The following is a 27829-nucleotide window of genomic DNA, read 5'->3' as shown; positions in this document are numbered from 1 at the left end:
GAGAGGAGAGGAGAGGAGAGGAGAGGAGAGGAGAGGAGAGGGCTATTGGGAAAGTGTGTGCAACAGCCCACCCCACACCTAGTGACACCTTCCGGGCTGATCCTAGCTCATGTCGCACACACTGCCAGACCAAGTTACTGTTGAGTTTGTTTTGACTCACAGCAACAACGTATGTCTCGGTGGAACTGTTCTCTATCAGGCTTTCTCAGCTGGTTTTGCGTAGAGCGCCGGGCCTTTCTTTGAAGGCACCTCTGGGTGAGCTTGAACTGCCAGTCTTCCAGTGAGCAGTCAGATGTGATAACCGTGTGCACTACTTAGGGATTCTCCATTATTGTTGTGTACCATCAAGTCAGAACCGACCCATACCTGACCCTCCAGCTGGTTTTCAGAGGCTGTAAATCACAAGAGAGGAGATTGCCCATCTTTCTCCCATATGGAGCAGCTAGTGGATTCGAACCACATGCCTGTGGGATGGGAGTGCAGTTCCTTACCGCTAGGCCATTAGAGCTCTCTCAGGGACTCTCTAGCATGTCAGAATCTTAAGAGTGTTGCATTAAGCCCATGGGTTCTTGATCTACACCCTTCCCCTTTGTCTGCACTGCCCAGTCACCTCTTGACTGATACCATCTTTACAGCACAGCCCATCTGCATAGTGAGTCACCTTCTCCTGTGAGAACATCCACTTGCTGGGCTGGTCCAGGGCCTCCAAGTGGGAGGGTGGAAGTATAGCTTCAGAACCCAGTCTCCCCTAGTCCACACGAAGTGATGCTCTGCGCTCAGCGTCCTACTGTCCCCATCACCATCTCAATGGCTATCATCCTTTCCATATTCCATCACCACATCTACCTGAGCCTACCAGATAGATGCCAGGTGTGTGGGCTCAGACGGCAGCCAGGCCCTGAGATCCAGCTCGAGGAGGGGCATCTGCCCGCCCCTCTCATTTTCCTGCGCTTGCCCAGCCTTGCTCTGCCGTTGTGTGTGTGTGCATGTACATGTGTGGTTCCAGTAACTTGCTGGGAACAAGACACAACCAGCCCCACGCCTCAGTCCCTAGCTCTGGAGCACTGCGCTGGGCTGCATGGGGACTGGCCGGAGGGGGAGGGCCGGCGAGGGGGAGGCAGAGCTTCGGGAGGAGATGAGGTGAAAGTAATTGACGCTGCCCAGCCCGGCAGTGGGAGAGGCATGGGATGGGATGCGTCAGTGTCGCGCTGGAGCTGGCAGAGGTGTGAATGAGCGGCAGAGACACGCGGGCTCCCAGTGCTCACCCTGGGATGGCTGCAGTGCGTGGACCCGTGGTCCCCTCCTCCTCAGAGCAGGTCAGTCACCTTCCAGAAGGGTGCAGCCCCTTCCCTGGTGCCAGGCGGGCATGGAGGCTGGGACTGGGGGTGGGGAAAAGGGGCCGAGTGGTCCGTGCCAGGGAGGGGCAGTCACAGCCAGCGAGCGAGACAGACACTAGCAAAAGTGACCCAGAAAGTTGCAACTGTGCAAAGGAGTGCAGGAAGAGTTAGCTGTGTGGTGGGGGCTAGGGGGGAAGGAAAGTGGGGGTGTGAGGGCTCCCCCATCCCAAGGACCTGCTGAGAATCTGCTCTGTGTATCAAAGCTGCATTGTCCTAGCTCCCGGGGAGACGGGCCGGAGGTGCCCAGGAATTGTACTAATCAATACAGCCCCATTGTCTGTGCCACGGCAGTTACTCCTATGGGGAGAGTGGGTGAGGGGGCAGGGGGATGTGGACATGGATTTGGGGTGAGGTGTGGGGGAAGGGGATAAGCCAAAAGTCCAAGAGACCCCCACCAGCCACCGGGGCAAGTGCCCAGTGGGGTATGCGCTGGGATGCCCTCATCCCTGGAAGTTGGGAATGAGCAGGGGTGTCAGGGACAGGGCACGATGTGGCTGATGGCAGAGTGAGAGTGAGGAGACTGGGAAAGCCACCCTCCTCTCAGTGGGGCATCCTGACTTGACCTTCAGAAGGCAGGAGAAGGAATGTACCCCGGAGAGATGTGGGTTGGCTTTTGGAGGCACATTATGCAGAGCTGCCTTCAAACCTCAAGACGGCTGGGGTCAGAAACCAAAGCCACTTCCCAAAGTGGCAGCCTCCTGCCAACCAGCAGGGGTGGGGACTGTCCACGGCTGCCCCAGTGTGAGGGCAGGGCTGCTCCCTCCAGTCTCCTAGGCTGCTCAGCTTCTCCAAGGCTGAAGGTGAAAGGATGGAGGATGGACAGGGCCCATCTGATCTCAATAAACCCCCACTCCAAGGGCTGGAGCAGAGCCTGGGGTGCCTGGATGGCTGTGTGCTGTACAGCACAGTGGAAGGTCCTTCCCTGCCAAGCAGGGCTCAGTGAGGAAACAGCCCAAGGCATGTTCTTGCTCTTTTACCTGCCACATGAAGGCCTGAGCTCCAGGGGGTACCTGGAATCCTGAGACGTATAGAGGTTGCTCTGAGGTTTTTCTTGAGGGAAAATAAAAAGAATGTCACTGTAGAGTTGATGCTCCTTCATGGTCACCCCATATGTAACAGACGAAAGCCATTCTATAGAGTTTTTGTGACTAATCCTTTTAGGAACAGATTACCAGGCCCTCCTTTTGTCCATGGTTTTTGAACCCATAGGTGGATTCAAACCATCGGCCTTTAGGTTAGCAGTCAAATACAAGCTGTGTCCACAGGAAGAACACATCTTTTCTGCATTTGCTTGAAACTTAGGTGTATTTTCCCATTCCTTAATCCCTCACCCATGACCCTGTCTCATGTCTGGATTACTGAGGCCAGGGATTAGAGCCCTGGCTACATCTCTCTGTCCCCACACAGTGTCAGGAAGGCAAAGGGCAGCTGGCTTTGTCATTGTAGGCCAGGTGCTACCTCAGTTCCAGACTCACCCCTGGACAGAAGGCAGAGAACCTGGGAGAACTAGAACCAACCAAAGGGTGCGAGGCGGGAGGGTAGCAGGGTCTTCCAAGGCAGCAACAGTTTACTGTAATGACGGTTCTGCCTGAATTCCCCTCGGGGGCTTGGAGAAAGCCGCCAGTGATCCGGATTTGGCTTACGGACAGTCTGGGATGTGGGGTCTTGCCTGCTGTCCTCCATGAAAGTTTGTCTTGGATGAGACTTTATCCCATGAGCAAATCCTGGGGCTGGAGAATCCTAAACAAGAGGCAGTTGGATCCCAGTGGGGCTGGCCCAGCCAAGGCAGCTCCAGGAATCCTCTGTGTCCTCCAAGCTCACTCACAATTCATGAAAGTATCCCACGGGTGCTGGTCAAGGAGGGGTGGGAGCCTCCAGCCAGAGTAGAACCCTGGCCCCCAAGACTGCAAGAAAGGAGTGAGCACAGCGTGTGGCTTGGGAAAACGCCGAGTGGGCTTTGCAGCTCTGTTCTTTACACTTATGTATTTTCTGATTTTTTTCCAAGCTTATAAATATTTTTTAATAATACAGATTACTATATTCTATTCATTTCATTTTGAGAAGAGACTTGACATACAACATGTTGCCTTTCAAGGCTTTATAATACTTTTATCATCATAAATACAACCTTTTAAAAAAGTAATCTAAAAAATTTTAAAAAAAGTAATCTAGAAAGCTAATGGGAATGAATGGAAAACACAGGGAAGAGTTGGAAAGAGTGAAAATTTCAGGGGAGACAGAACCACCGAATAGCATGTTACCTCCTGATTTCCTAGAGGACATTTGAGTGTGGATGGAACTCTCCCAGAGTCAACAGGGGAGCGGGCTCTAGAACGGGGCTCTGACCGCCAGTGCAGGTCCTGTGTCGGTGAAGGACCTTGGGAGATCCAGATTCTACCCTCAGAGCTGAGCAGCTTTAATTCTAGGAGCTCATCCAGAGCAGTGGCCAGGCTGGGGCAGAGGGCTATGTAAAGCCCTTACGTAAGGGGCTGCTCAGCATGGCTCCCTCCGCTAGGCAGGAGTCGGGGTGAGGGCGTGTTAACCCAAGAAAGACCAGTCCTGTGCAGGTATGGACACGGCTGCCTCAGTGTCTCCTTAATGAATGATGGAATCTAAAGGCAGGAGGACATCTGAGGGTCTTCTTTTGTGTGTATATGTCTGAGGCAAGGGAGGTTTGGAAGATGATCAGAGCCCCCTCACCCACCCAGTCATGGAAGAAGGTCCATGAGACCCCAACACCTCCATTCTCTGTAACATGGAAGAGCTTGGGTACACCTGTCCTGGCAGTAACCCCTGGGGCCCGTGGTAGTGGTGAGTGGAGGCCACTTTATCTTGGAAGTGGTCACCCAGCGTTCCTGAGAGGGGTTGCAGGACACAGTCTGTCCAACCTGAGGGGAAAACAAGCCAGAAGCGTTTCATCCACCACTGAGGTGTGAGCAGGAGAGGGAGGGAGAGCGAGCTGCAAGGGGCAGACAGTGGGCGCTGGGTGATGGGCAGAAGCTGGGAGCCCGGCCAGTCCGGGGCTGAGCCGAGTTAGACGGACAGGCGGCCAGTCTAGATCTGGTTGTGAGCACAAAGGGGTTCTTTCCTGAACACCTCAGATCCAGGGACCACTGCAGGAGCGGTCAGTATCAGTGACACAGCTGCCCACCAACAGGTAAATGAGAGCCTTTTGGAATAGGAAAGACAACATGAGATGGACAATGGTGTGCAGCACTGAAAAAGGCTTGCTAGCCATAGGCTGATAATCATCCAGTTGCCTCTGGGGGAAATTATAGGGGGTGGGCCCAAAGGGAGTTAGAGAAAGAAGTGAATTCGAGATCTCAGAACATCCCTGCAGAAGGAGAGCATTTCTGAGTCTTTCCCGTTTCCTCCGGGGAAAGGCGGGCTTGCTTGGCTCTCAGCTGGGCATTGAGGTCGCCAGGACAGAACAGGCTCTCGCTGCACCCTCCAACCCACAGCTCTGAGGTACATGGTGCTGAGGTACATGGCCAGGGGCACTGCTTCTGCCAGCAGCATCTTGCTCCACTTACAGGGCATCGTTTCACTGACCTCTGGCTCCTGTGTGAGGTGGACCCCTAGTGTCAGTGGCCTCCTGCAAGAACTCCACCTCTAGCCCCCGCCCCCAACCTCTGTCCTGGGGGCTCTGGCTCCCCGTGCCCCAGCCTGCACATGTTCCGGCCTGCGTGGCTGAACTGGTTAGCTCACGGCTCAGTGGTGTGCAGCTCATTAAAGGGCAGTGGGCTGGCTCTTGAGAGCTGTCAGGCGGTTGCTTGTGGCATGTGGCTGGCGACACCACTTCTCTCCCTGTCCCCCTCCAAGCCAGAGAAGGAACAGGATTCAAAGACCCCTCTGTCCCTGCCCTCAGTTACGGAGAAGGGTCTGTCCCTGAGAGAGACCTTGAAGTTAAAGCCTTGGGGACATCCTAGACTGTGGTTGTCTCTTTTACAGCTGTAACTGCTGCTTCATGACCCCACCCACGTCCGCTGGGGCTGCTACAATCTCCCATTGTGTCCCTAAGTAAACAAGCCTTGACCAGAATAAAACTGTTATTGTGGGGTCAACATATAAATCAAAACTCAAACCTGTTGCCAGTCAAGTCTGCTTTGACTCCGAGCGACCCTGTGAGGACACAGTACAGGAGCCCTGGTGGTGCAGTGGATAATCAATCACTTGGCTGCTACCTCAGACGTCTGCCGTTTGAACCCACCAGCTGCTCTGCAGGGAAAGGATGTGACATTCGGCTTCCATAGTGATGTACCCTACGGGGCAGGTGTGCTGTATCCTACAGGGTCAACACAAGGACTGCTACCTCTTTTTCTTCCAGAGCAGCTGGTGGGCTTGAACTGGCAATCTTTTGGTTAGCAGCTGTCTGCTTTAACCACTGTGCCATCAGAGTTGAATCAACTCTGACTCTTAACAACTCCACCTACAACAGACCAACACCCTTCCTGATCGTGCACCATCCTCACAAGCTCTGCTGGACTCGAACCATTGTTGCTGTCTGGTCAACAAGGAGGAACCCTGTGCAGCTAGGATTTGCTTAGGAACCGATAAACCATTCCAAGCAGGCCATTCACACCCTGAGAAAATGGCCCTGTGACCCTGAATGCCCTGCTGGCCTAGAGGGTAAGGAGTTGTGCTGCTAACTCAAAGGCGGGTGGTTCAGATCTACCAGCTGCTGTGCAGAGAAAGGCAGGCAATCTCCCCCATGTGATTCTCGGGCTCTGAACACCTACTGTAGAGTCAGTTCTATTGTTGTTGATCCCCAAGGAGGTCCTAGCAGTTAGGTGGTGGTGGTGGTGGTGGTGGTGTTATGTGCCATCGATATCGCCTGAGTCTCATATCGACCCTATGTGCAATAGCCCAAACCCTGTTCTATCCTGTGCCAACCTTATTGTCTCTGACAATGTCTACCCCCATTACCCCAGTCGCTGAATCAATCCATCTCATCAGGGATCTTCCTCTCTTGTGCTGTCCCTCCACCCTCCCAAGCATGACGTCCTTCTTCTCCAAGGATTGGTCCCTCCTTGCAGTATGTCCAAAGTATGTCAGATGAAGCTTCAGAATCCTTGCCTCCAAGGAGCAGCCTGGCAGTAGGTGATACCAGGCAGAGGTCTGTAGGAGGATGTCACAAGGCACAACATCAGGCTCCCTCTCCCAGAGCTAAACCGGTTTATTCCCTTATGTCCTTACGCACCTTCACCAGGGAAGCCTTCCCTGCCCTCACTCATTCCCTTTGCCTGTCTATCTTCTTGTAACTTTGAAGTCTCCATGTGATCACCCTGAAATTGCATATAAAATGATGTGTTTGTCTTTTTCGTTGATGGCTTGCTCTCCCACTAGGCTTCAAACTCAGAGTGAGTAGATACTGTTTTGTTCATTGCTGCATCCCCACTGTCTGTTGCAGGGCTGGGCACACACATTGTAGGCACCAATGAATTTCTGCTGTTGCTTTAAGGAAGGCTGGCTCTGCTTGTCATGCTCCTGTAGGAACTCCTTGAAGGGGACCCCACCATTCCTGGAACTGTGCTCCCAAACCTCCCAGAGGGGTTTGCCGGGCCATGTGTGCTTGGATGTATTTACTGGATTGCATGTGTAAGATTTTTGTTGGCTGTCTAAACTGTGATGCCCAACGGGCCAAAATGGGCACACCTTGGGGCAAGGGGACAATGCTGGGGCCTACACCAGGCATTGGTGCCTCCTTTGTCAGGTCCAAAACAGACTTTTTTGGAACGCTCTGAGCCTTGCATGTGAGTGCTGGGTTTTACACCACTTCAAAGCAGCAGGCTGCCTTGTGTATTGGCTTGTGATCATTGTCCTGGAATATCTCTCTTTAGACTAGAGCAGGGTTTAGGGCTGTTGTACATAGGGGCGCTATGAGTCGCAGGTGACTCAACAGCACATAACAACAACAACAATTAGACTAAGGGTTGGTGTCACCTCATCATTAAGTCTCAGAGGCCATCCAACCCCTTTTTTGCTCTGGGGTCTCCTTCAGGGACCTGCCTGTTTCTCTCTCAGGGAAGTGTCCCTCTGAGAGGCTGTCTCTGTGACCACAGGACGATCTGTGTTTCTCTGTGGGTGACTCTTGGGTCCCTGTATCACTGTGACCCTAGATCTCCGTGTATTTCTCTGTTGGTGACTTGTAGGCCCCAGTATCACTGTGACCCCAGACTTCCCTGTGTTTCTCTGTTGGTGACTCTCAGGTCCCTGTGTCTCCTGGGTGAGGCCCTGCTGGCCCCCCAATCAGCAAGAGGAAGAGCCTGTCCCATCTACGTCCCTCCCTTGCCTCTAGCGTCCTTTCCTTGGAGGGAATTTCCTCATCAGCTGCTCTCAACCATGATGTCCACCCTCTCTCTACTCAGAGGAACCTTCCAGGGTGTTCCCCCTCTCAGTCTGCCCTCAAGGTTTGGGTGGTGTCTCCAGCTCTGGTCTCCTGTCACAGCTCATGGCCCAGCACCCCCTAGCCATGGCCCCGTGACCCAGGTCAGCCCTCCTAGGCCCCTTCACCAGCCCAGGACTGTATCGGTAGGTTCTCATGCTGAACCCCAGAAGCCCCTCCTGAGGTATGGTCCAACTCAGCAACTCCTCTGCTTCCTCATCCAGCCTAGCCAACCCTCTGCCCCCGAGTCCTCCAGGAGGGAATCTTGGGCAGGGAAAGGGCCTGACATCCCCTCCCCACAGCCGCCTGCCCGTGGGCAGCGTGCTCAGCCTGGCGATGTGGTAGGTGGCAGTGGGGGGGGTCCGTCTGGACACAGGCCCCTTTGTGCCTGGCCTGACTTGGCTGCTTGCTGTGAAGCTCAGCTGCGCCCAGATCCTTCCTCAGGGGGAAAGGGGGCGCTGAGAGGGCTGGGCTGGGGCCTCTGAGACCTCACTGCCTCCTCAGAGCCCATCTCAGAGATTAACATCGGGTCTTCAGGTGGGACTGGTGCTCCTGGCACAGCAGCTAGGGGGCTGAGGAGGGAGGCCCGCTTGGCACCCTCTGGCAGCTGCCCCTTCCTTCTGCCCTCCTCTGCCAGGGCTGCTCGTGGCTCCTGCCAGCAGAAGGGAAGCCCAGAAAAGGGGTAGGGGCTTGGAGCGTCCAGAGTGTCCCCACTGAGGCGGCCCAGAGGGTCAGACACGGGAGCACAAATGCCTTGCTGATGGTAGCTTCTTTCCTGTCCCCACAGAATGGTGCTGTGCCCAGCGAGGCCACCAAGAGGGACCAGAACCTTAAACGAGGCAACTGGGGCAACCAGATCGAGTTTGTACTGACGAGCGTGGGCTATGCCGTGGGCCTGGGCAATGTCTGGCGCTTCCCATACCTCTGCTATCGCAACGGGGGAGGTACCCAGTGGGCACAGGGCAGGGACCACCACTTGGGTAGACCTCACCCACCAGGACCTGGAGCACACTCTCTCTAGCAGACAGACCTGACCTGTGGCCCAGATCACCATCACTCCCATCCCTATCTTGGGTACCCTGTGCCTAAGGCATAGATTGCCCCTCTCCCCTGGCAGTCTGCCCATCTGGGCCTGGCTGTGCCAGGCGGCTCCCTTGAGAAAAGAGAGGTGGAGAACAGCACCCCCTCCTGGGGTTCCCTTTTATATCCCCTGGGCTTCAACAATCCTATAAATAGTTCTAGGGTATTTAAGGATCCTAGCAACTTTTGTTTGTGAAATTGCTTGGTTAAACTATCAAATCCCACCCAAACAGGGTGACTTTTCTCTGAAAATCGAGAAAGGGGCTGGGTTCTGCTCAAAGCATGCTTTTGGAAGCCTCTGTCAGGTTCAGAGACAGGCTTGGAGCACTGTACTTGGAACCAGGACTCCTGTTTAGTGCCTGGCACGTACTTCCTCAGGACCTACCCAGTAATGAAGGTTTTTTTTAGGCTTACGCAGGAAGCCCAAAGTGGGATCCCCCAAACCCGCCCCTGAGTCAGGCCTCTCCCCATGCGCCAGGTGCCTTCATGTTCCCCTACTTCATCATGCTGGTGTTCTGCGGGATCCCTCTCTTCTTCATGGAGCTCTCCTTTGGCCAGTTTGCAAGCCAGGGCTGCCTGGGTGTCTGGAAGATCAGCCCCATGTTCAAAGGTGAGGCCTGGGTGGAGCCGTCACACGTGGGCCCCTGGGGGCCCTGCCGACCCACCCATCTGTACAAACACTGCTGATCCCTGTGAAGCCCTAGTGCTGACCCCAAGCCCTACATCAATGGCCAAGGTCACGGAGACATGCTGAGATCCATGTTTACTTGGCCTCCACCCTCTCCTCCCACCACGTGTACACACAAAGCACTTCTGCTCTCAGCTTGTCCTTGCCAAGGCCATGACCTATCCCTTCCATGGCCCTCCATCAAAGCCTGTCCCTTGGATCCTCAGAAACGATTAACCTCACCTCTTCCGTCTCGCTGCGTGAGGATGCCCCCTCCCACAGCTGCCTCCAACCATCTCTGACTGCTGTCCCCGCCCTCCCCCAGGTGTGGGCTATGGCATGATGGTGGTGTCCACGTACATCGGCATCTACTACAACGTGGTCATCTGCATCGCCTTCTACTACTTCTTCTCATCTATGACACACGTGCTGCCCTGGGCCTACTGCAATAACCCATGGAACACGCCTGACTGCACCGGCGTGCTGGACGCCACTAACCTCACCAATGGGTCCTGGCCTGCTGTCCTGACCAACAACTTCTCCCACCTGCTCAACCACACCTTCCAGAGGACCAGCCCCAGTGAGGAATACTGGAGGTGAGGTACCCTGGCCCAGGGGGAGGAGCGGGGTGCCAGCCCTCAGCACACTACCCACCACTGGGCACAGAGCGGGTGGAGTAGAAGCAGGGTGGAGAGGTGTCAGAAGTTTATGATGTGGTTTAGAAGAGGCTCACATATGCAGAGCAATGGAAGGTGGAGCATTGAGTCGGTGAGTATTTACAAAGAAGCAGGAATGAGACAAGCCTTCAATCTAGACTCAGGGAGAAAGAAGTATGGCATCCTGGGGAGAAGAACAGCGTGAACGAAGGCACTGGAGGCCAGAGGAGCAGAGGCTGGGCCAGAGGCCTACAGGTGCTGGGCAATTTGATGGCCCATGAGGTGTCGTAGAAGGAAGCAAGTCCTACTTAGAGCTCCTGTAGGAATTATGCTTCAATTTAATTCCAGGACAGAAGCCATGGACACTTCCTAAGCCCAGCAGTGTGTGATCAGCTGCCCTTGGGAAACATAGTCTGGCTGCCCTGTGCTCAGTGGTGCCAAAGAGATCAGAGCCTCGGGCCAGCTGAAGGGAAGCGTTGCTGGAGGTGCTCTAGAACACCTCGTCCTAACCGAGTGGGTGTGGGGAAACGGCAGGACATCCTAGAGGAAATTCCTCATGTCCTGTTGGGGAACCAGATAGCAGTTGTATGGAGGGACTAGACATGGACACAGGGCTTGGAGGGTGTCGGGTAGGCCTGGTTCATTGATTGCAAAAACATGTAGATGCCAGCCCTGTGTGCTCATGAGGGGTAGGACTGACATCCAGCCTGCCCTGAGGAACTCCCAGTCCAATGGGGAGACAGTAACCAGATTAGTGGAGGGGCGGGTGGGAGCACAAAGTGGGTACTGGTCAGTACTAAGGACGTAGGGACAGGAGGAGGTAGTCAGGAAAACTTCCTAGGGGAGGAGAGGGGCAGACTGTAGAGGAGAGGGGGAGACACGCACAATTAAGAAGAGGCCAGAAAGCAGCAAAGTGGACCTGGTGGTGGGACATTGACTACAGGGCTGCCCAAGCCAAGCCCATGGACCTGACAGACAGCACTGTGGGATGAAAAGCCTGTGGTGAGATGCAAGGGTTTCTCAAGTCATGTTATTGTTGTTAGGTGTGACTGAGTCCATTTCAACTTATAATAAATCCATGCAACCTAGTAGCACTGTCCCATCAGGGTGATGGTACAGTGGTTAAAGCACTCTGCTGGAAAGTCAGCAGTTTAGACCCACCAGCTGTTCTATAAGTTTCTGCTCCCATGAAAATTTGCAAATCTTGAAAAAAATCTTGAAAACTCTACAGGTGGTCCTACTCTGTCCTGTAGGGTCTCCTGTAGAGCGAGCAGCTGGGTATATTCAAACGACCACCCCAGTTAGCAGCTGCCCTCTTAACCACTGCACCACCAAGGCTCCTTCTCACGGTCATAACCAGAAATCCACTGCTTTCAAGTCACTTCCACCTCATGGCAACCCTTCGTCAGGTTCCCAAGACTGTAAATATTTATGGGAAGAGATGACTCATCTTCCTGTCGCAGGGCAGCAACCTTTCGGTTAGCGCTCACATGTCACGTGCTACGCCACGAAAGCTCTTTTCTCAGAAGCGCTGAGGTTTGAGAACCTAAACTCCAAAGGACTGAGCTTTCCTGAGCCAGCTTCTGTGCTGAACTACGCACAGAAGAGACGGGTAAGACAGTCACTAACCTTACGGTTCACTGTGTAGATGAAACAATAGATGGGGATGAAACTAGCTGACTGAGAGGACGGCAAGATTAGCCTCAGCAGACTCAGTGCCTGGACAGATCCTTTCTAAATAGCAAACTCTGTAAAGCAGAGATAGAGTGAGGAGAAGACACTGACATGGCCCTCATGAAACTCACACCACATGGTTGAACTAAGCAAATAGTGCCCCTTTTAGGTATTTAGGTATTTTAAGCTCTGGTGGCCTAGTGATAAGAAGCTGCACTGCCAACCCAAAGACCCATGGTTTGAATCCACCAGCTGCTCCGCAGGAGAAAGATGGGCAGTCAAGTCCCATGTGATTTACTGTCTTCTGAAAGCCCGCTGAAAGGTCAATTGTCAGTTCCCACTTTAACGGCACACAACAATAAGGTGCATCTGATCCAGGCCATGGTCTTCGTAATTACTATTCATCAGAGAGCTGGACAATGACTAAGGAAGACAGAAGAACTGATGCCTGTGGGTTGTGGTGCTGGAGAGGAGTCCTGAAAATACCGTGGACCGCCAAGAAAACAATTAGGTCTTTCTTGGAGAGGGTGAAACCAAGTTTCTCTTTGGAGGCTTGGATTTTGAAGTTTTGTCTCATATACTTTGGGCACGTGGCCAGGAGGGACCAATCCTTGTGGAAGGACATCATGCTCAGAAGAATGGAGGGGCAGTACAGAAAATGAAGACCCCAATGAGATGGATTGATACAGTAACTAGGGCGATGGGGATAGATGTGTCAGAATCAGTGAGATTGGCTTAGGACAGGGCAGCCTTCAGAGCTGTTGTGCATAGGGCCACTATGAGTCGCAGGCAACTCGGCAACACATAACAACAAAAACTCCATCTGTGCACGGTGTGGAGGAGCAACTTGACCTAGACATGGATGAACCTTCCCTATACCCACAAAGTCCTGTCCACACCCCTGAGATGCCCCAGTGGCCTTTGCTCCAGGGGTCATCTACCAGGAGTTCCAGGGGCTATGGAGCTTCTGAAGGCCAAGATCTCAGGTGATTTTATCCATTGAAATCATGGCACCCCTAAAGCAGATCCAGAGAAACCAAGTCCCATAGGGCATTAGCAGGATAAGCCAGGGTGACCTCTGGAAGTGGAATGGGCAGGAGCGGACTGGGGGTCAGAGCTCGGACCCCTGCTAATCACAGCCAAGCAATCTGCTGCTTTAGGACCCATTCGGTTTCTCGGTGTGGAGAGATTATTACTTGTGGACAGAGACTACACAGGCTGTTGGGAACCACCAGCCTCACCTGAGTTAAGTTTTGGCGAAGGAAAACCCTCCATGGCACAGACAGTTAAACTTGACTCCGCAGAAGTTGGAACCCGGCCTGCCCAACTACCTGTTCCCTGCAGTCCTGGGCAAGATGGCTCCCTGCTGCCCCCTCCTGGAAAGCCTACGATCTGCCTCTTAACGATCGCTACCCAAATTGACTTCATCAAGCTCTTGAATGCCTGTGTGCTAGCCGTGGTACCTGGCTATAGACATTATTATCGCTAGTTATCAGATTCAAAGACAGATGCTCAGGTTAAGTGCTGGCCAGCGATAGTTGGCCAGGATATGTCTGCTCTTGAAGTCATCTGACTTTATGCTCCTCTGTGGTTGGTGTGCTTGTTGTGAATTAAACCTGTGATGATCTGCAGGTGCTTCTGGTTCGCGCTCTCCATTGCTCCTTTAAAAAGCTGCATGATCTCATTCGAGCTCCCTAACACTAGCCCTGTTAGGTAGCTTGTGCAGGGAATTCCTACTCTACAGACAAAGCAAGCAATGCAAAATATGTATCATGTGAATTCCTGAGACAAGAAGAGGTCAATTGGCAAATTTCTGGCTGCCTCTCCCTCACTCTTCTGACCCGTGGTCCTCCTTCCCCTTCCATTTCCCTCACCACCCCTCCACTAACTTACTTTACAGTCTTCTGTGTACTGATCTTATTCCTGATATTAAGCCTTAAACTCCTAACTATGTAACTGTATCACTGTCATCTCCACAGCCACTGTGGTGCCCAGCACAGCACACACCACCCAACAGGACTCAGATCCAAGCACGCCCACCCTCATTGTCTTCGTGGTGGTTAAACAACTCTGTTCTCGCAAAGACTCACTCAAATTCTGGCTCTGCCACTTCCCAGCCATCTGGCCTTGGAGGTTGTTACCAAACCTCTCTAAGTCTCAACTGTACCATCTGTTAGATGGGGGAGCAGGCAATACCTGTCTTATTGGGACGTTTTAAGAATGGAATGAGATAATGTAACACAAATCACTAAGAACAGAGACAGGTGCTCAGTCAGTAAAATGACAGGCACTGCTGAGGATGCAAAGAAGGAAAGCAGTGGGCTCTAGTTTCAAGATGTTCACCATCTGCTTGGGAAAATAAAACCTATTTATATGAAGAGATGGAAAATAAGATCATTGCAGAGATGTCATGCGCTAAGAGGCAACTTATAAACGTATTAAGTTCTAAAAGTTCTTAGGTTGTTTTATCTTAAGAACAAACAGTACCAAAAACAAAACAAGAAAGTAAATGTGTCCCATAAAAATACAGATAGAATTATTTGGCTCCTCGGCTAGCCTGCTAGGCTACTTAGTCCTTAGTATTACAGTACTGTACTCCTGCAGCAATACATATATGTTATTGTTGTTTGTTGTTTTTGTTATGTGCCGTCGAGTCACCTCAACTCATAGCGACCCTATGTACAACAGCCCTAAACCCTGCTCTATCCCTTGCCAATCTTATTGTCTCTGACATGCCAATCCCCATTACCCCATTGACTGAATCAATCCATCTCATCAAGGGTCCTCCTCTCCTGCGCTGTCCCTCCACCCTCCCAAGCATGACATCCCCCTCCAAGGACTGATCCCGCCTTGCAACATGCCCAAAGTATGTCCAACAAAGCTTTAGAATCCTTGCCTCCAAGGAGCAGCCTGGCTTCACCCTCTCCAGGACAAATTTGTTTGTTCTCTTAGCAGTACATGGTATATTCAATACTCTTCTCCAGCACCACAGCTCAAAGCTCCAATTCTCCTTCTGTCTTCCCTAGTCGTTGTCCAGCTCTCTGAGGCATAGCAAGTGATTGCAAAGACCATGACCTGTATCAGGCTCGCCTTAGTGTACCTCTTAAAAAACCTCAAACTCCAGAAGTGTGTGGTTTGAATCCACCAGATGCTCTACTGGAGAAGGAGGGACAATCTCCTCTTGTACCAGTCAGATCCGATTTGATGGTACACACACACTAAAATTTTAAAAAAACCACACCTCAAACTCGCTGCCATCAAGATGGAACCAACTCACAGCTGACCCTCCAGTGGATTTTCAGAGATTGTAAATCACAAGGGAAGAGATTTCCCTTCTTTCTCCTGAGGAGCAGATGGTGGATTCGAACTGTCAGTCTTTTGAGTTGGCAGATAAACTCCTATATACTAGGTTACCAGAGCTCCCTACATACATACATATATGTATCTATGTAATTATACATATAAACACATGTATGTAATAATACACACATATATACATATGTTTTGTTGTTAGGTGTTATCACATCAGCTCTGACTCCTAATGACCTTCTGAACAATGGATCTGACTCTGTCCTATCCCATGCCATCACATCATCTCTGACATCCTTGAGCCCATTGTTACAGTCACTGTGTCAGTCCGTCTTGTTGAGGGTCTTCCTCTCTTTAACTGACCCTTCACCTTCCAAGGACTGGCCCCTCCTGACATCATGCCCACAGTATGTGAGGCGGAGTTCCACCATCATTGCCTCTCAGGGGTACCCAGGTTGCACTTTGTCCAACACGTGTATGTAAAGCACTACCTATCGAACATATCTTTAGACAAAGGAAAACACACATACCAAGTCCTTTAACAATAAATGGTTTATTTACCCTGAATGCTGGTACACAAAGTAATCTCAGTGGCAGCAGCAGGAGACCCTCTGGCTGTCCTGGAAGCGGAGCTCAATGGTGGGAAGCAAGGATGGTCCCAGTAGGACGATGTCTGGATATCCCAGCTTCCAGCCCAATAAAATTCTGCTGAGTGCCTATTTATCTATCAGGACACACACACACACACACACACAAATTCTTTTTTCTTAAGTGTTCCATAAATGAAAAAATAAAAAGGTCAGAACACGCTGCTGAAGGAGACCAGGAGACGAATCCCCACAGCCTTAGAGCTTCTGGAAGTCACCCATCCTTTATATCAGCCCACCTACCCCACTCCCATAACTAAAACCTGTTGAATGAACACCCACCCCACTCCTATAACTAAAACCCTGTTGAATGAACACCCACCCCACTCCCATAACTAAAAACCTGTTGAATGAACAGCTGCCGGCAGGGGTCAGGACGTATTGGACAGTGCCCTCTGGAGGCCATGGAGTGAATGGCAAATGAGCTAGGCAGAGAAGAGACCACATAAGGTGCTTGCTTCTAAGTAAGCACCAAATGTCAAGACTGATGATACTTATCCTGTAACAATAACATCCTATCACAGGGTAGGAAAATATTTTCATGGGCTTTGAGAGCTGATTTAGGGGGAAATTTGAAAAAAAAAACCCACAACTTCAAATAGAGCCCAGTGTATGAAAGGAAGCACCACACAGAGTTCCTAGCTGTTAGCTTCCACTCCTTTGTCCATAGCCTGCTTGTTCTTCAGACTTTCACTCAAGCCTTACCTCTTCTTGGAAGCCTTCTGCCCATGCCACTCCCTAGACCCCCTCCTCACATCACAGCCAAATTGGGGAGCCCTCCAGCTTCCCTTTGGGCCCTCCTAGGGCTGAGATGGCACCTCCTCTAGGACGAGGTGTACGCTGGCTCAGTTAACGGCATGTTAATGAAAAGCACAGCTGTCATGACAGAGTGCCACACGAAGTCACACTCACCAGTCCACTGCCATTGAGTCGAGGTGGACCCTTACTGATCTTCTGCTAGGCCTCTGAAGCTGTAAGTCTTTGTGGGAGGAGCGGACCCATCTTTCTCCCAAAGAACAGTGAGCTTTCGGTGCTGATCTTTCAGTTGGCAGCCTGATGCATTCCACACTGAGCCATCAGGACTCCTGACAGAGACAGGGATTGTCATAGGGATTAGGGATCGAGCCCCGTCCAGAGCCTCTCTGGGCACTCTGCTGCCTCCCTCTGTTAACCTGGAGCTGGAGACAAAGCAGCCTAGAAAGCTTCCTGGAGGAGGTACCCCTGAAGAGGAGGCCTCACCAACAAGGGACTGGGTTGGGCCCAAGCAGAGACACACAGGCATCACACTGGGGAAGCAGTGGGACAGTGGACTTGGGACATTTTCCCAGTGGGCTGCAGCTGGGCTGGTAGCTAGGCTCTCTGAGGCCTTGTCAGAAGTTTCGTCTAATGCCAGCTGGGTTGCTGCAACTTCATAAGAAAGGAGCTGCTGCCAGGCTGGGCCCTGGGAATCTGCAAGCGGGTGGAGGGGCGGCCCTCAGTCACAGTCTTCCCCTCCCCAGGCTCTATGTACTAAAGCTGTCCAGTGACATCGGGAACTTCGGGGAGGTGCGCCTGCCCCTCCTTGGCTGCCTTGGCGTCTCCTGGGTGGTCGTCTTCCTCTGCCTCATCCGAGGGGTCAAGTCTTCAGGGAAAGCAAGTACCCATCCCCCTCGGGTCTGTGCCCATCAGAAAGATCCTGGCTCTGCTTTCTGGATTGTGGGGAGGGAGGTGACACCCAGGGGAAGAGAGGATCCACAGAAGGTATGAGTAAAAGTCAATGGCGCCATTTGCATCCAGGTCGTGTACTTCACGGCCACGTTCCCCTATGTGGTGCTGACCATCTTGTTCGTCCGAGGCGTGACTCTGGAAGGATCCTTCACTGGCATCATGTACTACCTGACCCCACAATGGGACAAGATCCTGGAGGCTAAGGTGGGCATGCAGAGGGGGCTGAAAAGGGGACAGAGGCAAGCCAGGGAAGTCTGAGCCACTGACCACAGCTCCTGGCCGCTCATGGCTCTCTGCAGGTGTGGGGGGATGCAGCTTCCCAGATCTTCTACTCCCTGGGATGTGCCTGGGGAGGACTCATCACTATGGCTTCCTACAACAAGTTCCACAACAACTGCTACCGGTAAGCCTCTCCTGGCCAGCTCTGTGGTGGCCCCCACCCGCTGCCCTTGCCACAGCCTGACATGGCTCCCTCAGACCCAGTGGACTCCAGTGCAGCCTCCTGGCCCACCCAGCCCTCCCCTTTCCACTCATGCCTCAGCATTCTGGAACACAGGATCTGGATCGAGTCTCTGGAGAATGGAGAGAGAAGCATTGTCCAGAGAGAGAGGAGGGACAGGGACAGTGATGGCCCGGAGGTGTTTGAGGAGTCAGTCACCGCAGGCTCACTTAGAAAGGGCCAAGGCACAGCAGAAGGAGTGGGGCAACTTCGCTCTAGAACTTTCTCTCCCCAGTCTCCTCTTGGTCCAGCTCAGAAGAGGTCCATACCTGGGTCTTCCGAGCTCTGTTCTTCTCCCCATCAGGGACAGCGTCATCATCAGCATCACCAACTGTGCCACTAGTGTCTATGCGGGCTTTGTCATCTTCTCCATCCTCGGCTTCATGGCCAACCACCTGGGTGTAGATGTGTCCCGAGTGGCAGACCACGGCCCTGGCCTGGCCTTTGTGGCTTACCCCGAGGCCCTCACCCTGCTGCCCATCTCTCCTCTCTGGTCCCTGCTCTTCTTCTTCATGCTCATCTTACTGGGGCTGGGCACTCAGGTACGAGGTGTGGGCCGTGGGCTGTGGGCCGGCAGCGTGGGAGGGAGGAGGCCCGGGCCGAGGCTGGGTCCCTCCTCTCATGGCTGAATCCTGCAGTTCTGCCTCCTGGAGACACTGGTCACGGCCATCGTGGATGAGGTGGGGAATGAGTGGATCCTGCAGAAGAAGATCTACGTGACCTTGGGTGTGGCTGTGGCGGGCTTCCTGCTGGGCATCCCCCTCACCAGTCAGGTAGGAGGTGATCCCAGCACTGGGCCGGATGTACCAGGCAGTGAGCAGAGAGATGGGAGCGGGGAGAGCCTCGGACCCAAGCGCCACGGCTCAGCTGCCCACTGGCCCACAGGCAGGCATCTACTGGCTGTTGCTGATGGACAATTATGCGGCCAGCTTTTCCTTGGTGGTCATCTCATGCATCATGTGTGTGTCCATCATGTACATCTACGGTAAGTTTCCAGTCTCTCTGGGCTTTTTCTATGTCTTGGGACCTGGCTTCCCATTCTGTCACTGGCTCCCCTCTCCACAGGGCACCAGAACTACTTCCAGGACATCCAGATGATGCTGGGATTCCCACCGCCCCTCTTCTTCCAGATCTGCTGGCGCTTTGTCTCACCAGCTATCATCTTCGTGAGTTCCTCAGTGGACCCCTCCTTCCCCCTGCTGCTCCTTGGCCATCCTGTTCTCCTCAGGGCCAGTGGAAGCACAGCTAGAGCCCATTCCTCTGATAGGACTCACAGTGGGGGTCTATACCCACTTTTGCCTCTGACAGAGAAAGGCTGCACAGAGTCAGTGAAGTGTGGAAGCCTCACAATTACCTAGGTTCTGGCCTCCGCGGAAAGCAGACTGGCAGTGGCTGAGGCTCGCTATGCTGCTTCCCTCAGGCTCCACCTGGCGTTCCCACCTAGCATCACCAGAGGGACTTGGGGAATTTTTTATGTGGTGTCAGGAATCATTTTTTAATGTGGTGTCAACCTTTATCTGCCTTGCTGAGTTCCTCAGATTCCTCCCAGTGGAGGAGCTCAGTGTCTGTCGTGTCAGTGTTGAATGCTCCAGAAGCAGCCGAGGGATCAGGGATAACTTCCCAAGCCTTCCTGCAAGTGGAGTGGGTTGACTTGAGAAAGGAGGAGCAGCCAAGGCTACTCCGCAGCTGGGGAACTCTTAGAGCCAAAGGGACTCAGCTGCTCATGGAGAAGTTGGCAGTTTGAACTGGCCAATATGTCCATGTGTGAAAGACGTGACATTCTGTTTCCATAAAGATTTACAGCCTTGGAATCCCAAGGGGACCATTCTGCTCTGCCCCTATAGGTTGCTATGAGTTGTTTCTGGTTTGTCAGGGAGCTGTCTTGGCGGAGGGAATTAGTATGATGAAAGGAAGTAGATTTTGATGCCAACTAAACTGTACTGAGCGCTCACTATGGACAACTTTCTGTACATTGGATCATACTGATTCATTTACTATCACTCTCTGAGCTCTTATTGTCCAGTTTACAGATGAGGAAATTGAAGTGCAGAGATGTTAATTGGCTCAAAGTTGCACAGCTAATAAGTGAGCTATTGAGGCTTGGTTTGAAGCAGGCTGTCCAATTTGGCACCAGTGTGCTGTGCCAGGGCTACACTAGACAGTTGTGCTGGAAGAAGGGATGGTCCATTAGCTAAAAACAATCTGATTTTGCTCCCCCATGTGCCGGGTGGGGTTGAGAAAGGAGCTGATAGTGTGATGATCACACACCACAGAGAAGAGGTGGGGCCCCCTCCCAGGGTCAGAGGAGTCCGCCCAGCTGAGGCAGTGTCTCCAGCCAAGCTGATGGCTCTCTGCTGCAAACTTAGCACCAGGCTTTTTCACTTTGGCTCATGTTTCTGGATAAGAGGCCCCTAGAGGGCTGAGGCCTCCACATGAGGTGTGGGATATTCCTCGAACCTGGCACAGACACCAGCCCTGGCTACTGGCCCAGCTTTGAAGCAGGAGGAGCACAAGCCTCCTGTAAACGGTGGAAGGCCAGTACTGCCCACACCACCACCGCCTGCCTCTGCCCTCTGAGGCACGTGGCTGCAGCCGACTCTCTGGGCATCTTGGCTCTCAGAGTGGGCTGCAGGCATGAAATGGGGTCTGACCCTGCAAGAGCAAGAAAAATAATAAATAAAAAAATAAGCAAAACAACCCAAACCATAAAAACAAACCCAGCAGCAAGGGAGTCAGGTTCTGTGAGCACATGCTTCCGGGCTGATGCATTGGGGCAGTGGGTGTATTTCTGGAAACCACTTTTTGCCAATTCTTTTTGTCAGCTCAACTAAGAGGAAAAGGGAGTTTGTCCACCCTTAGTCAGGATCCACTTACAATCCTGAACCAGCCCTCCTTCGACCCTACGTGCAGCCTCCTGTAGAGGGGTATTCCCAGCTAAATTCAGGCCTTGTTTTCAAGAACTCAGTCACCAGGAAGGCCGGGGGCCTGAGCTCCAGGGTGCAAAGGGACACTCAGGAGGGTGCCCACCCCCGGGGCTCCCCTAGACTCTCAGGCAGCTTGTGTACCACCTGCCCACCCTTCTGTTTGCTTTAGTGCCTCCTGTCACTGCTGCTGCAGGTTTTGTTCCTTCCACGTCACTCATCTCTTGCCAAAGTGGCTTCCTACTGCAATCCCTGCCTGACACCACTTTGAGCTTCTGTACCCTCCCAGGCTATCTGCCACTCTCTCCACAACTATAGGCAGGCAGGGTCTTACCCTCACCTCCAACCTGGTACTTCACACTAACAAATGTACAAGACACCCATCTGGACTATGGACATTTTGGGCTGATGCAATCCCAGGAGCTCCTAGTCTATGAGAAAACTCCGCTTCCCCTTTTACTGTCGACTACAATACATGGTGACCCCATGTGTGTGCATGAACTGCACCCCACAGGGTGGACCACTAAGCCTTTCTTCTGAGGCACCGCTGGGAGGACACAATCTTCAAAGCTTTTGGTTCGCAGCCAGCACATTATCTGCACCACCCAGGGACTCCACAGGGAACATGTTCTGTTGTTGCTGCACATAGTGACCCTAGGAACAAATCTGAACTTTCCTCTGTCCTGTGTGCCCCTTATGATCTCGACGTACTGGAGCCCACTGGTGCAGTCCTTGCGTCAGTCCCGCTTGTTGAGGGTCTTCTCTCTCTTGCTGACCCTCCACCTTTCCCAGGGTGATGTCTTTCGAAGGACGACTCCTGATAACATGCCCACAGTATGTGCAATGAAGTTTCCCCGTCCTTGCCTCTAAGGAACACCCTGATTGCACTTCCTCCAAGACAGATTTGTTCTTTGTTAATCTGTGATGTATTCAAAACTCTTCTCCAACACCTCAATTTAAATGCATCAATTCTTCTTTGGTCTTCCTTATTCATCATCAGACTTTCAAATGCATAGAAAGCAAATGAAAAGTGCATAGCTTGAATCAGGTGCACTTTAGTCTTTAATATCCTTGCTCTTTAGCACTTTGGGTAGGTCCTTGACAGCTTTTTTCCCCAATGCAACAGTATTTTAAGGAAACAGTAAACAAAGTAATTCTAAGAGAAGCAAATAGGCAATGGCCATTGAGAGGCCCTTTGAAGAAAGAAAAATCCAGAGAGGCTTCCTGAAGGAGGTGGCGTTTACATAGTATTTAACAGAGGAAGATACAAAAGAAGATCATCTAAAATCTTGACAAGAGGGTATAAAATGCTGGGTGTAACAGAAACCTATTAGTAGAACTGACTTGCAAAGTTGCCAGCAGGCTGATTGTTCCTGGGCTGTTCTATAACCACAGTGAACATAGCTAACCTACCACAACGCTGACCTGCCCATCAGGCCCTAGACCCCTGGCTATACCTGTTTCTTCCACCCTGCTCTGCTCATGTCTCTTTCTAGTTTGTACGGGGAGAGGAAGGATGGCCTGAGGCCAGGTAATGAGCCCCACTCTTCTCCCATTTCCACCTCGATCCTAGTTCATTCTCATCTTCACGGTGATCCAGTACCAACCAATCACCTACAACGACTACCAGTATCCAGGCTGGGCTGTGGCCATCGGCTTCCTCATGGCTCTGTCCTCTGTCATTTGCATTCCCCTCTACGCCCTGTTCCAGCTCTGCCGCACAGATGGCGACAGCTTCCTCCAGGTGAGACATGGGACAGGCTGAGCAGGGGTGGGAGGGGGTGAGGGCTGGGAGCCAAGGGCCCTCCTAACAGGCCTGGCTTCCTATACCTACCTGCCTCTCACACAGCGTTTGAAAAATGCCACAAAGCCAAGTAGAGATTGGGGCCCCGCCCTCCTGGAGCACCGGACTGGGCGCTATGCCCCCACCATAGCTCCATCCCCTGAAGACGGGCTTGAGGTCCAGCCGCTGCACCCAGACAAGGCCCAGATCCCCATCGTGGGCAGCAATGGCTCCAGCCGCCTCCAGGACTCCCGGATATGAGCACAACTGCAAGGGGAGTGTCCCACCCCCACCCAGTGCTCCCACCACAGAGACTGGGCAGGCAGTGGACAGGTGTCACTCACCTGCCCCCTGCTATACCCTGGCCAGGGCGGCTGCTGTCACTTTGGCCACTACTATTAGTGTGGCCATTCGTGCTCGTGTCCCCAGTGTTTACAGGTTCTTGGAATGCCAAGATGGTGTGAGGGTATGGGAATGATGGGAAGGGTGCTGGGGGCCCCAAAGCACTTTGGAGGGGTCTCAGGCCAGGTCCCCAGAGGCTTCTCCCATTCTGCCCTAAGCTAAGATCCTGGTGAGTCCCCCACCCCTAGCCCCTTTGGGCATCCAGCTTCCTGTCCAGTGTTCCCACCCTCAGAGCAGTCCCCAGCCTCTGCCCAGGCAAATTTGGATCTTTCTAAAGGGGCTGGGGACTGTGCAGTGTTACATGTCAGTTGTGCCGCCCAGGCCTGTTTGTCTGTGTACTTGTTTTTTGTAAACATTGTATTATCTGTGGATGCCACCCCTCATTTCCAACCCTGGGCCCAATCTGTCTTCCAGGCCTGTCTGCACCTCACTTGGCTGCTCTGGGGTCTCTGCCCCTCTCTCCAGCCCTGGCTGTCAGGCCCAGCCAGTAGAAACCTGTGACCCAGCAGCCTGCCCAAAGCACTTGTTTCTGGGGGGCTGGGGTGAGCGGGGCTGCCCAGCAGGAAGTTTGCGCCCGGAGTCCTGGGAAAGGGGTCCCTGCACAATACCCCTTTGCCCTCCTCCACCAGGCTAAAGGCCCAGTCTTCCCAAACTGTGCTGTCCTGTTCATGTGCCAAATGGCCCCAGCCCACGTGCCCCTCCAAACCCCTCCAAGGGTCAGAGTCAGAGCTCCTTCCCCAACCCCTGCAGTGTCTGTCTGTCCGTCCTCTGTACCCTTCAGTGCAGTGACAGTCCTGGCCAAGCCACCTCTAATCCTCTGTAGCAATAACGGTGCACCACCCATCCCTGCCCATTCGTGCGCCATTAGGATTTTAAAGTCCATAGATTTTAATGAAATTTCTATTCCTGTCTCTGAGCTGTGGCTGTACTCTGTCTGGGCCCTCTGGGGGACAAAAGTCAGGGCTGGAATGGGAACTCTGCCCCACAGGTCACTGTAAGGAGCTGAGGGGAGAATTAGAAAAAGTTTTGATGGTTGGGACAGACTCCCTGCTTCTGAACCCCAGATAAGGGGATAGCATGAGGGTCAAACAGCCAGCGTAGGGGGGGGTGGTGAGGACCAATCCAAGATCAGAACTTGGCAGCTAAGAGGCAGCAGAAGCCTCCATCAAGACCAGCTCTTCAGGTGCGGGCCTGGGGCACTGCACCGGACACTGCGGGGGGAGCTGGCCCTTTCCTGGCGCTGCATCGGAGCTGCCGTCCCCAGCGGCAGGTGGCAGCCAAGCCTCGAGGTTTGGGGTGGCACTTTGAAGGAGGTGTAGGCAGATGGCACTGGGGAGGCCCAGACAAAACTCCAGCAATTCCACGAGGGCAAGAAATGGATCTGGGGTCCTGAATGGAGGACATGGCTTGTGTGTCCAGGGAGAGGGGCTTGCCCAGCGGCTGCTGCCTAAATAAGGAGGAGTAGCCGTGAGGGGTCAGTGGCCCAATCCCTCATCCCACCCTGACTGGCCATCTACTTGCTCTGGTTTACCTAGGGCTAGGGGCAACAGAGGAGGCCCCCATAGGGATCTGCAAATCCTTTTCCATGACCTTCTTCTGTTTCTGTAGTTCTGGGGGAGATGCATACTTCAGACACCGTGCCAAGCCCTCCCAGAGTGTGCACAGTGTAGGACTCTTGGGGCTCACCTGTCAAGGTGGGTTCCAGGGCATCTTTGGAGGACTGGGAAACCTTCATGTGCTCCTGTTCCAAGCAGCCCTGCAGGTATGGCTGTGTGAGAGCCCCGCATGAGGCAGGAGTGGGTGGGGCAGAGCACATCCCTAGGACAGGGTACCCAACACAATGGCAGCCCTGGGAAGCTGGCCCATGAACCCATGTTATCCCAACCCCCCTGAGGGCAGCCCTCCCATGAGAAAGCCAGCCCTACTAAACAGCTGAGCATGGTGAGGCTCAGGCCAGACACAGTGAAGACAGTCACACTAGAAGAAGTCCAGTAGGTTACTCTAAAGTGCTAGCACTAAATTTATTAATTCAGCCAGAATCCTGAGTTGCTAAAACACACACACATGAGAAATGGACCCAGGACTCGGAGTGTTCACATGCACCTGTGCACACACTTAGGGATCTCACATGCCCACAAGACAAGTGTTTCTGTGCTCAGCAGAAAGGTCCCAGGAAAAGACCAGCCTGCAACTCACCCGCAGGATGGAGATCTCCCTCTCCAAGGTTCGACTCTCGTCTTCCAGGAGACCCCTGGGACGTGAGGGAGCGGGGCAGCCAGCTATGGAGCACTCTCAGCTGAGCAGAGCAGCCTGGCCTCCACAGCCCCTCCCTCCAACTGTATCAGGAGTTGCCCCAGGCATCCCTTCTCAGTCCATGTGGTCCTCTGGTACCTGGGTGCTGCCCAGCAATCTGGCCATCACGGTCCTCTTCCTGTGCAGACGTATCTGCTCCTTGACCACCCCACATCTACATTCTAGCAGATTCCATCCTTTCTGCACTACTGCACTCTCCCTGCCTCCATTCTCCCCACACATCAGCCTTTCTTCCCGTTTAAACCCCATATGACTCCCTACTATATCAAAAGAAACATCCTAACACTATGGCCCCTGCTGACCCCTGTAGCTGGCTAATTCTGCTTTGAATCTCCCTGGCCTTACTCACCTGACTCCACCACAGATGATTCCTCCCTTGCCTCTCATGGTCCAAGATCCACTCCCAGCCCCATCCTCCCCATTTCCACCCCCACACACAGGGGTCCTTGGGCCTCACCGCAGGTGCCCAGCAACCTGGTCAATGTCAGACACATTCAGTCGATCTCTGATGACACTGAGGTCCCTGTGGCTGCTGCTGGCAGATGAAGTCAGATCACTCTTCCCAGCATGGCCTCACCCAGTCCTTCAGGATACAACCACCACTTCCCCCAGACAATGTTAAATTTTTCTAACAAAAGCTACATAATATTAAAGAGCTGGAGTTCTCTGCCTACATAGGCTTGACTGCCCTTTAATGTGTGTGAACAAGGCATTTATAAAAAAAAAGGCATTTATCCTTTCTGAGCAGTGATGTCTCTGCCTACAAAATGGGAATAACATCCACCTGGTAGTGTTGTGTGACAATCAGAAGGAAGGTGTCACCAACATTGCCACAAGCTCTCATTCTTTTCTCTCATTCAGTCACAGGTTGTAAATAACATTTGCAAGATCTCCCCTCAGCTCTCCCTGCCTCTCCAGTACAGCTCTGCCCAACTGTTCAGTAGCCAGGCCTCTGCCTCCTATCATATTTTACATACAGTGTTTCCTCTTCAAGCAAAGATGACTTTTTCATACTCCTGACCTAGATCAAACTAGCTACTTTCTCCAGAATCCCTGTCCTCACGCTAGGCAGGGGGGTCTCCTCTGCGCTCTTGTGGCTCTCAGGTGCTGATCTGACCCCCTACTCCTACAGGGTCTGTAAGTGTCCAGGCCCAAACCAGAAGCTCATCCAGGGAGGGAAAAGGGGAACCACCAGTGGCTTAGCGCTCTTCTGCGCTGAAGCTGATCCCTCCTCTCTGACCACTTTACCTGGGTTTGTCAGCTCTCATTCCAGGTATCTCCTGCTTTGGTGAATTGCATCTGGGCTCCTCCAAGGCAAAGCGAACCACCCTGGGGCTATACTGGGTCCAAGCTTGGGCCTGGTCCCTGCAGAGGGTGCACATGAAGGAGGCAGAGGGGCTCCTTCCAGGAGTCCAAAGGGAAAGGTCACTCTGACTCATATCATGGACAGGGGCTAGCTGGAAGTCTGAGGCGCCCACCTGCCCTCACGTATAGCCTTGTGGCGGAGAGCTTGGAGCAGCTGCCTCAGCTCCTGGCGCACGAGGTCCTTTTGGCGGGGTGATGGGGCCAGAAGGGAGCAGAGGTCTAAGGCAGGACCGGAGCCAGGGGTGTGGGAGGTTTGCACATCTTTAAGCAGTTCCCGCAGCATCACCACCTGCAAGAATCACTGGGACATTTTGTTCCAGGAAAGGGAACAGGCATGGATTGGAGAGGTATTACACTGGCAAGGAGAAAGAGGGACAAATGAGACTAGGTCTAGGAGTTGCCGGGCAGGGTGAGAACAGATGGGGAAGACTTTCAACTCATGGGCCACGAGTGTGGTCCATTTCCAACTCCCCACCTCCTCCCAAAGCTCCAGGCTTAGGTCTACAGCCGCTTCCCCAAGGATCCTCTTCACTTCGGCTCGTTCTGGGCGTGGAACATGATCCTCCACCAGCTGCCACAGCGACAGATCCTGGAGCATGGCCTGCCTGTGCTGCTACGAGGCCTGCGGCTGACCTAGGCGACAGGTCAGAGCGCTGGACCCATTGGGAGAGGCTGTGTGTTGGACGAGCAGGGGCCAGGTCCCACTCTCGCCATTGAACACCAATCCCAGGGGCCGGAATTACCAGGTCCAGAGCCCCCTGCTGCCTCCAGCGCTCTGCCCTGCGGTCCAGCTTCCCCCAGCCCCTCGGCGGCAGCGCAGCGGGTGCAGCGCAGTGTGGCTCCGCCCTTTCGCGCTGCTGTCACCAGGGAAACCGCCCCGGCAACCCAGAGCTCCGCCCCGAGGCCCCGCCCATGCCCTTAGGAGCAAGGAGAGGAAGGGAATACTCTCCCCCCTGTAGACTCCCAGCCACCCCAAAGGCCCAGTCCCTCGGGGTGACACCGCCTCCCCCTGACTTCTTAGCCT

General features: G+C 53.2%; 2 protein-coding genes across 5 annotated transcripts in view; one reads left to right on the top strand and one right to left on the bottom strand.

Annotated features, from left to right (window-relative positions):
- Window positions 1-24043, top strand: part of SLC6A9 (solute carrier family 6 (neurotransmitter transporter, glycine), member 9) — a 47515-nt gene extending 23472 nt beyond the window's left edge. The window contains exons 1-13 of one of the 4 annotated variants that reach the window (XM_006886563.1): window positions 1022-1316; window positions 8570-8681; window positions 9341-9472; window positions 9855-10125; window positions 17315-17447; window positions 17592-17726; window positions 17822-17925; window positions 18326-18563; window positions 18660-18794; window positions 18907-19006; window positions 19087-19187; window positions 22516-22686; window positions 22792-24043. In XM_006886563.1, coding sequence (XP_006886625.1) covers window positions 1230-1316; window positions 8570-8681; window positions 9341-9472; window positions 9855-10125; window positions 17315-17447; window positions 17592-17726; window positions 17822-17925; window positions 18326-18563; window positions 18660-18794; window positions 18907-19006; window positions 19087-19187; window positions 22516-22686; window positions 22792-22986 — 1914 coding nt within the window. In that variant the 5' untranslated portion in view covers window positions 1022-1229 and the 3' untranslated portion in view covers window positions 22987-24043. Of the gene's footprint in view, window positions 1-1021; window positions 1317-8569; window positions 8727-9340; window positions 9473-9854; window positions 10126-17314; window positions 17448-17591; window positions 17727-17821; window positions 17926-18325; window positions 18564-18659; window positions 18795-18906; window positions 19007-19086; window positions 19188-22515; window positions 22687-22791 lie in introns of those variants that run through there. The other 3 variants (XM_006886562.1, XM_006886564.1, XM_006886565.1) reach the window with 3 other exon arrangements.
- Window positions 24044-24306: 263 nt separating this feature from the next.
- CCDC24 (coiled-coil domain containing 24) lies at window positions 24307-27403 on the bottom strand. Its single transcript, XM_006886623.1, has 8 exons — window positions 27281-27403; window positions 26919-27094; window positions 26689-26805; window positions 25898-25975; window positions 25324-25378; window positions 24814-24883; window positions 24659-24737; window positions 24307-24574 (listed from the first exon to the last, which is right to left on the bottom strand). Exons 1-8 carry the CDS (start codon window positions 27401-27403, stop codon window positions 24307-24309), a joined length of 966 nt encoding a protein of 321 aa, XP_006886685.1.
- Window positions 27404-27829: the final 426 nt, after the last annotated feature.

Source organism: Elephantulus edwardii, unplaced genomic scaffold (assembly GCF_000299155.1).
Source record: "Elephantulus edwardii isolate Elephantulus edwardi_28Jun2011 unplaced genomic scaffold, EleEdw1.0 scaffold00049, whole genome shotgun sequence".
Classification (NCBI taxonomy): domain Eukaryota; kingdom Metazoa; phylum Chordata; class Mammalia; order Macroscelidea; family Macroscelididae; genus Elephantulus; species Elephantulus edwardii.
Note: the sequence above shows the minus strand (reverse complement) of the source record. Positions and strands in the feature narration are given on the sequence as shown.

Coding starts and splice junctions, on each gene's coding strand:
- CCDC24 (XM_006886623.1), bottom strand. CDS start 27,403: ATGCTCCAGGATCTGTCGCTGTGGCAGCTGGTGGAGGATCATGTTCCA. Junction 25,976..26,688: donor ATGAGAGCTGACAAACCCAG/GTAAAGTGGTCA, acceptor TTCATCTGCCAG/CAGCAGCCACAGGGACCTCA. Junction 24,738..24,813: donor CCTGGAACCCACCTTGACAG/GTGAGCCCCAAG, acceptor CATCTCCCCCAG/AACTACAGAAACAGAAGAAG.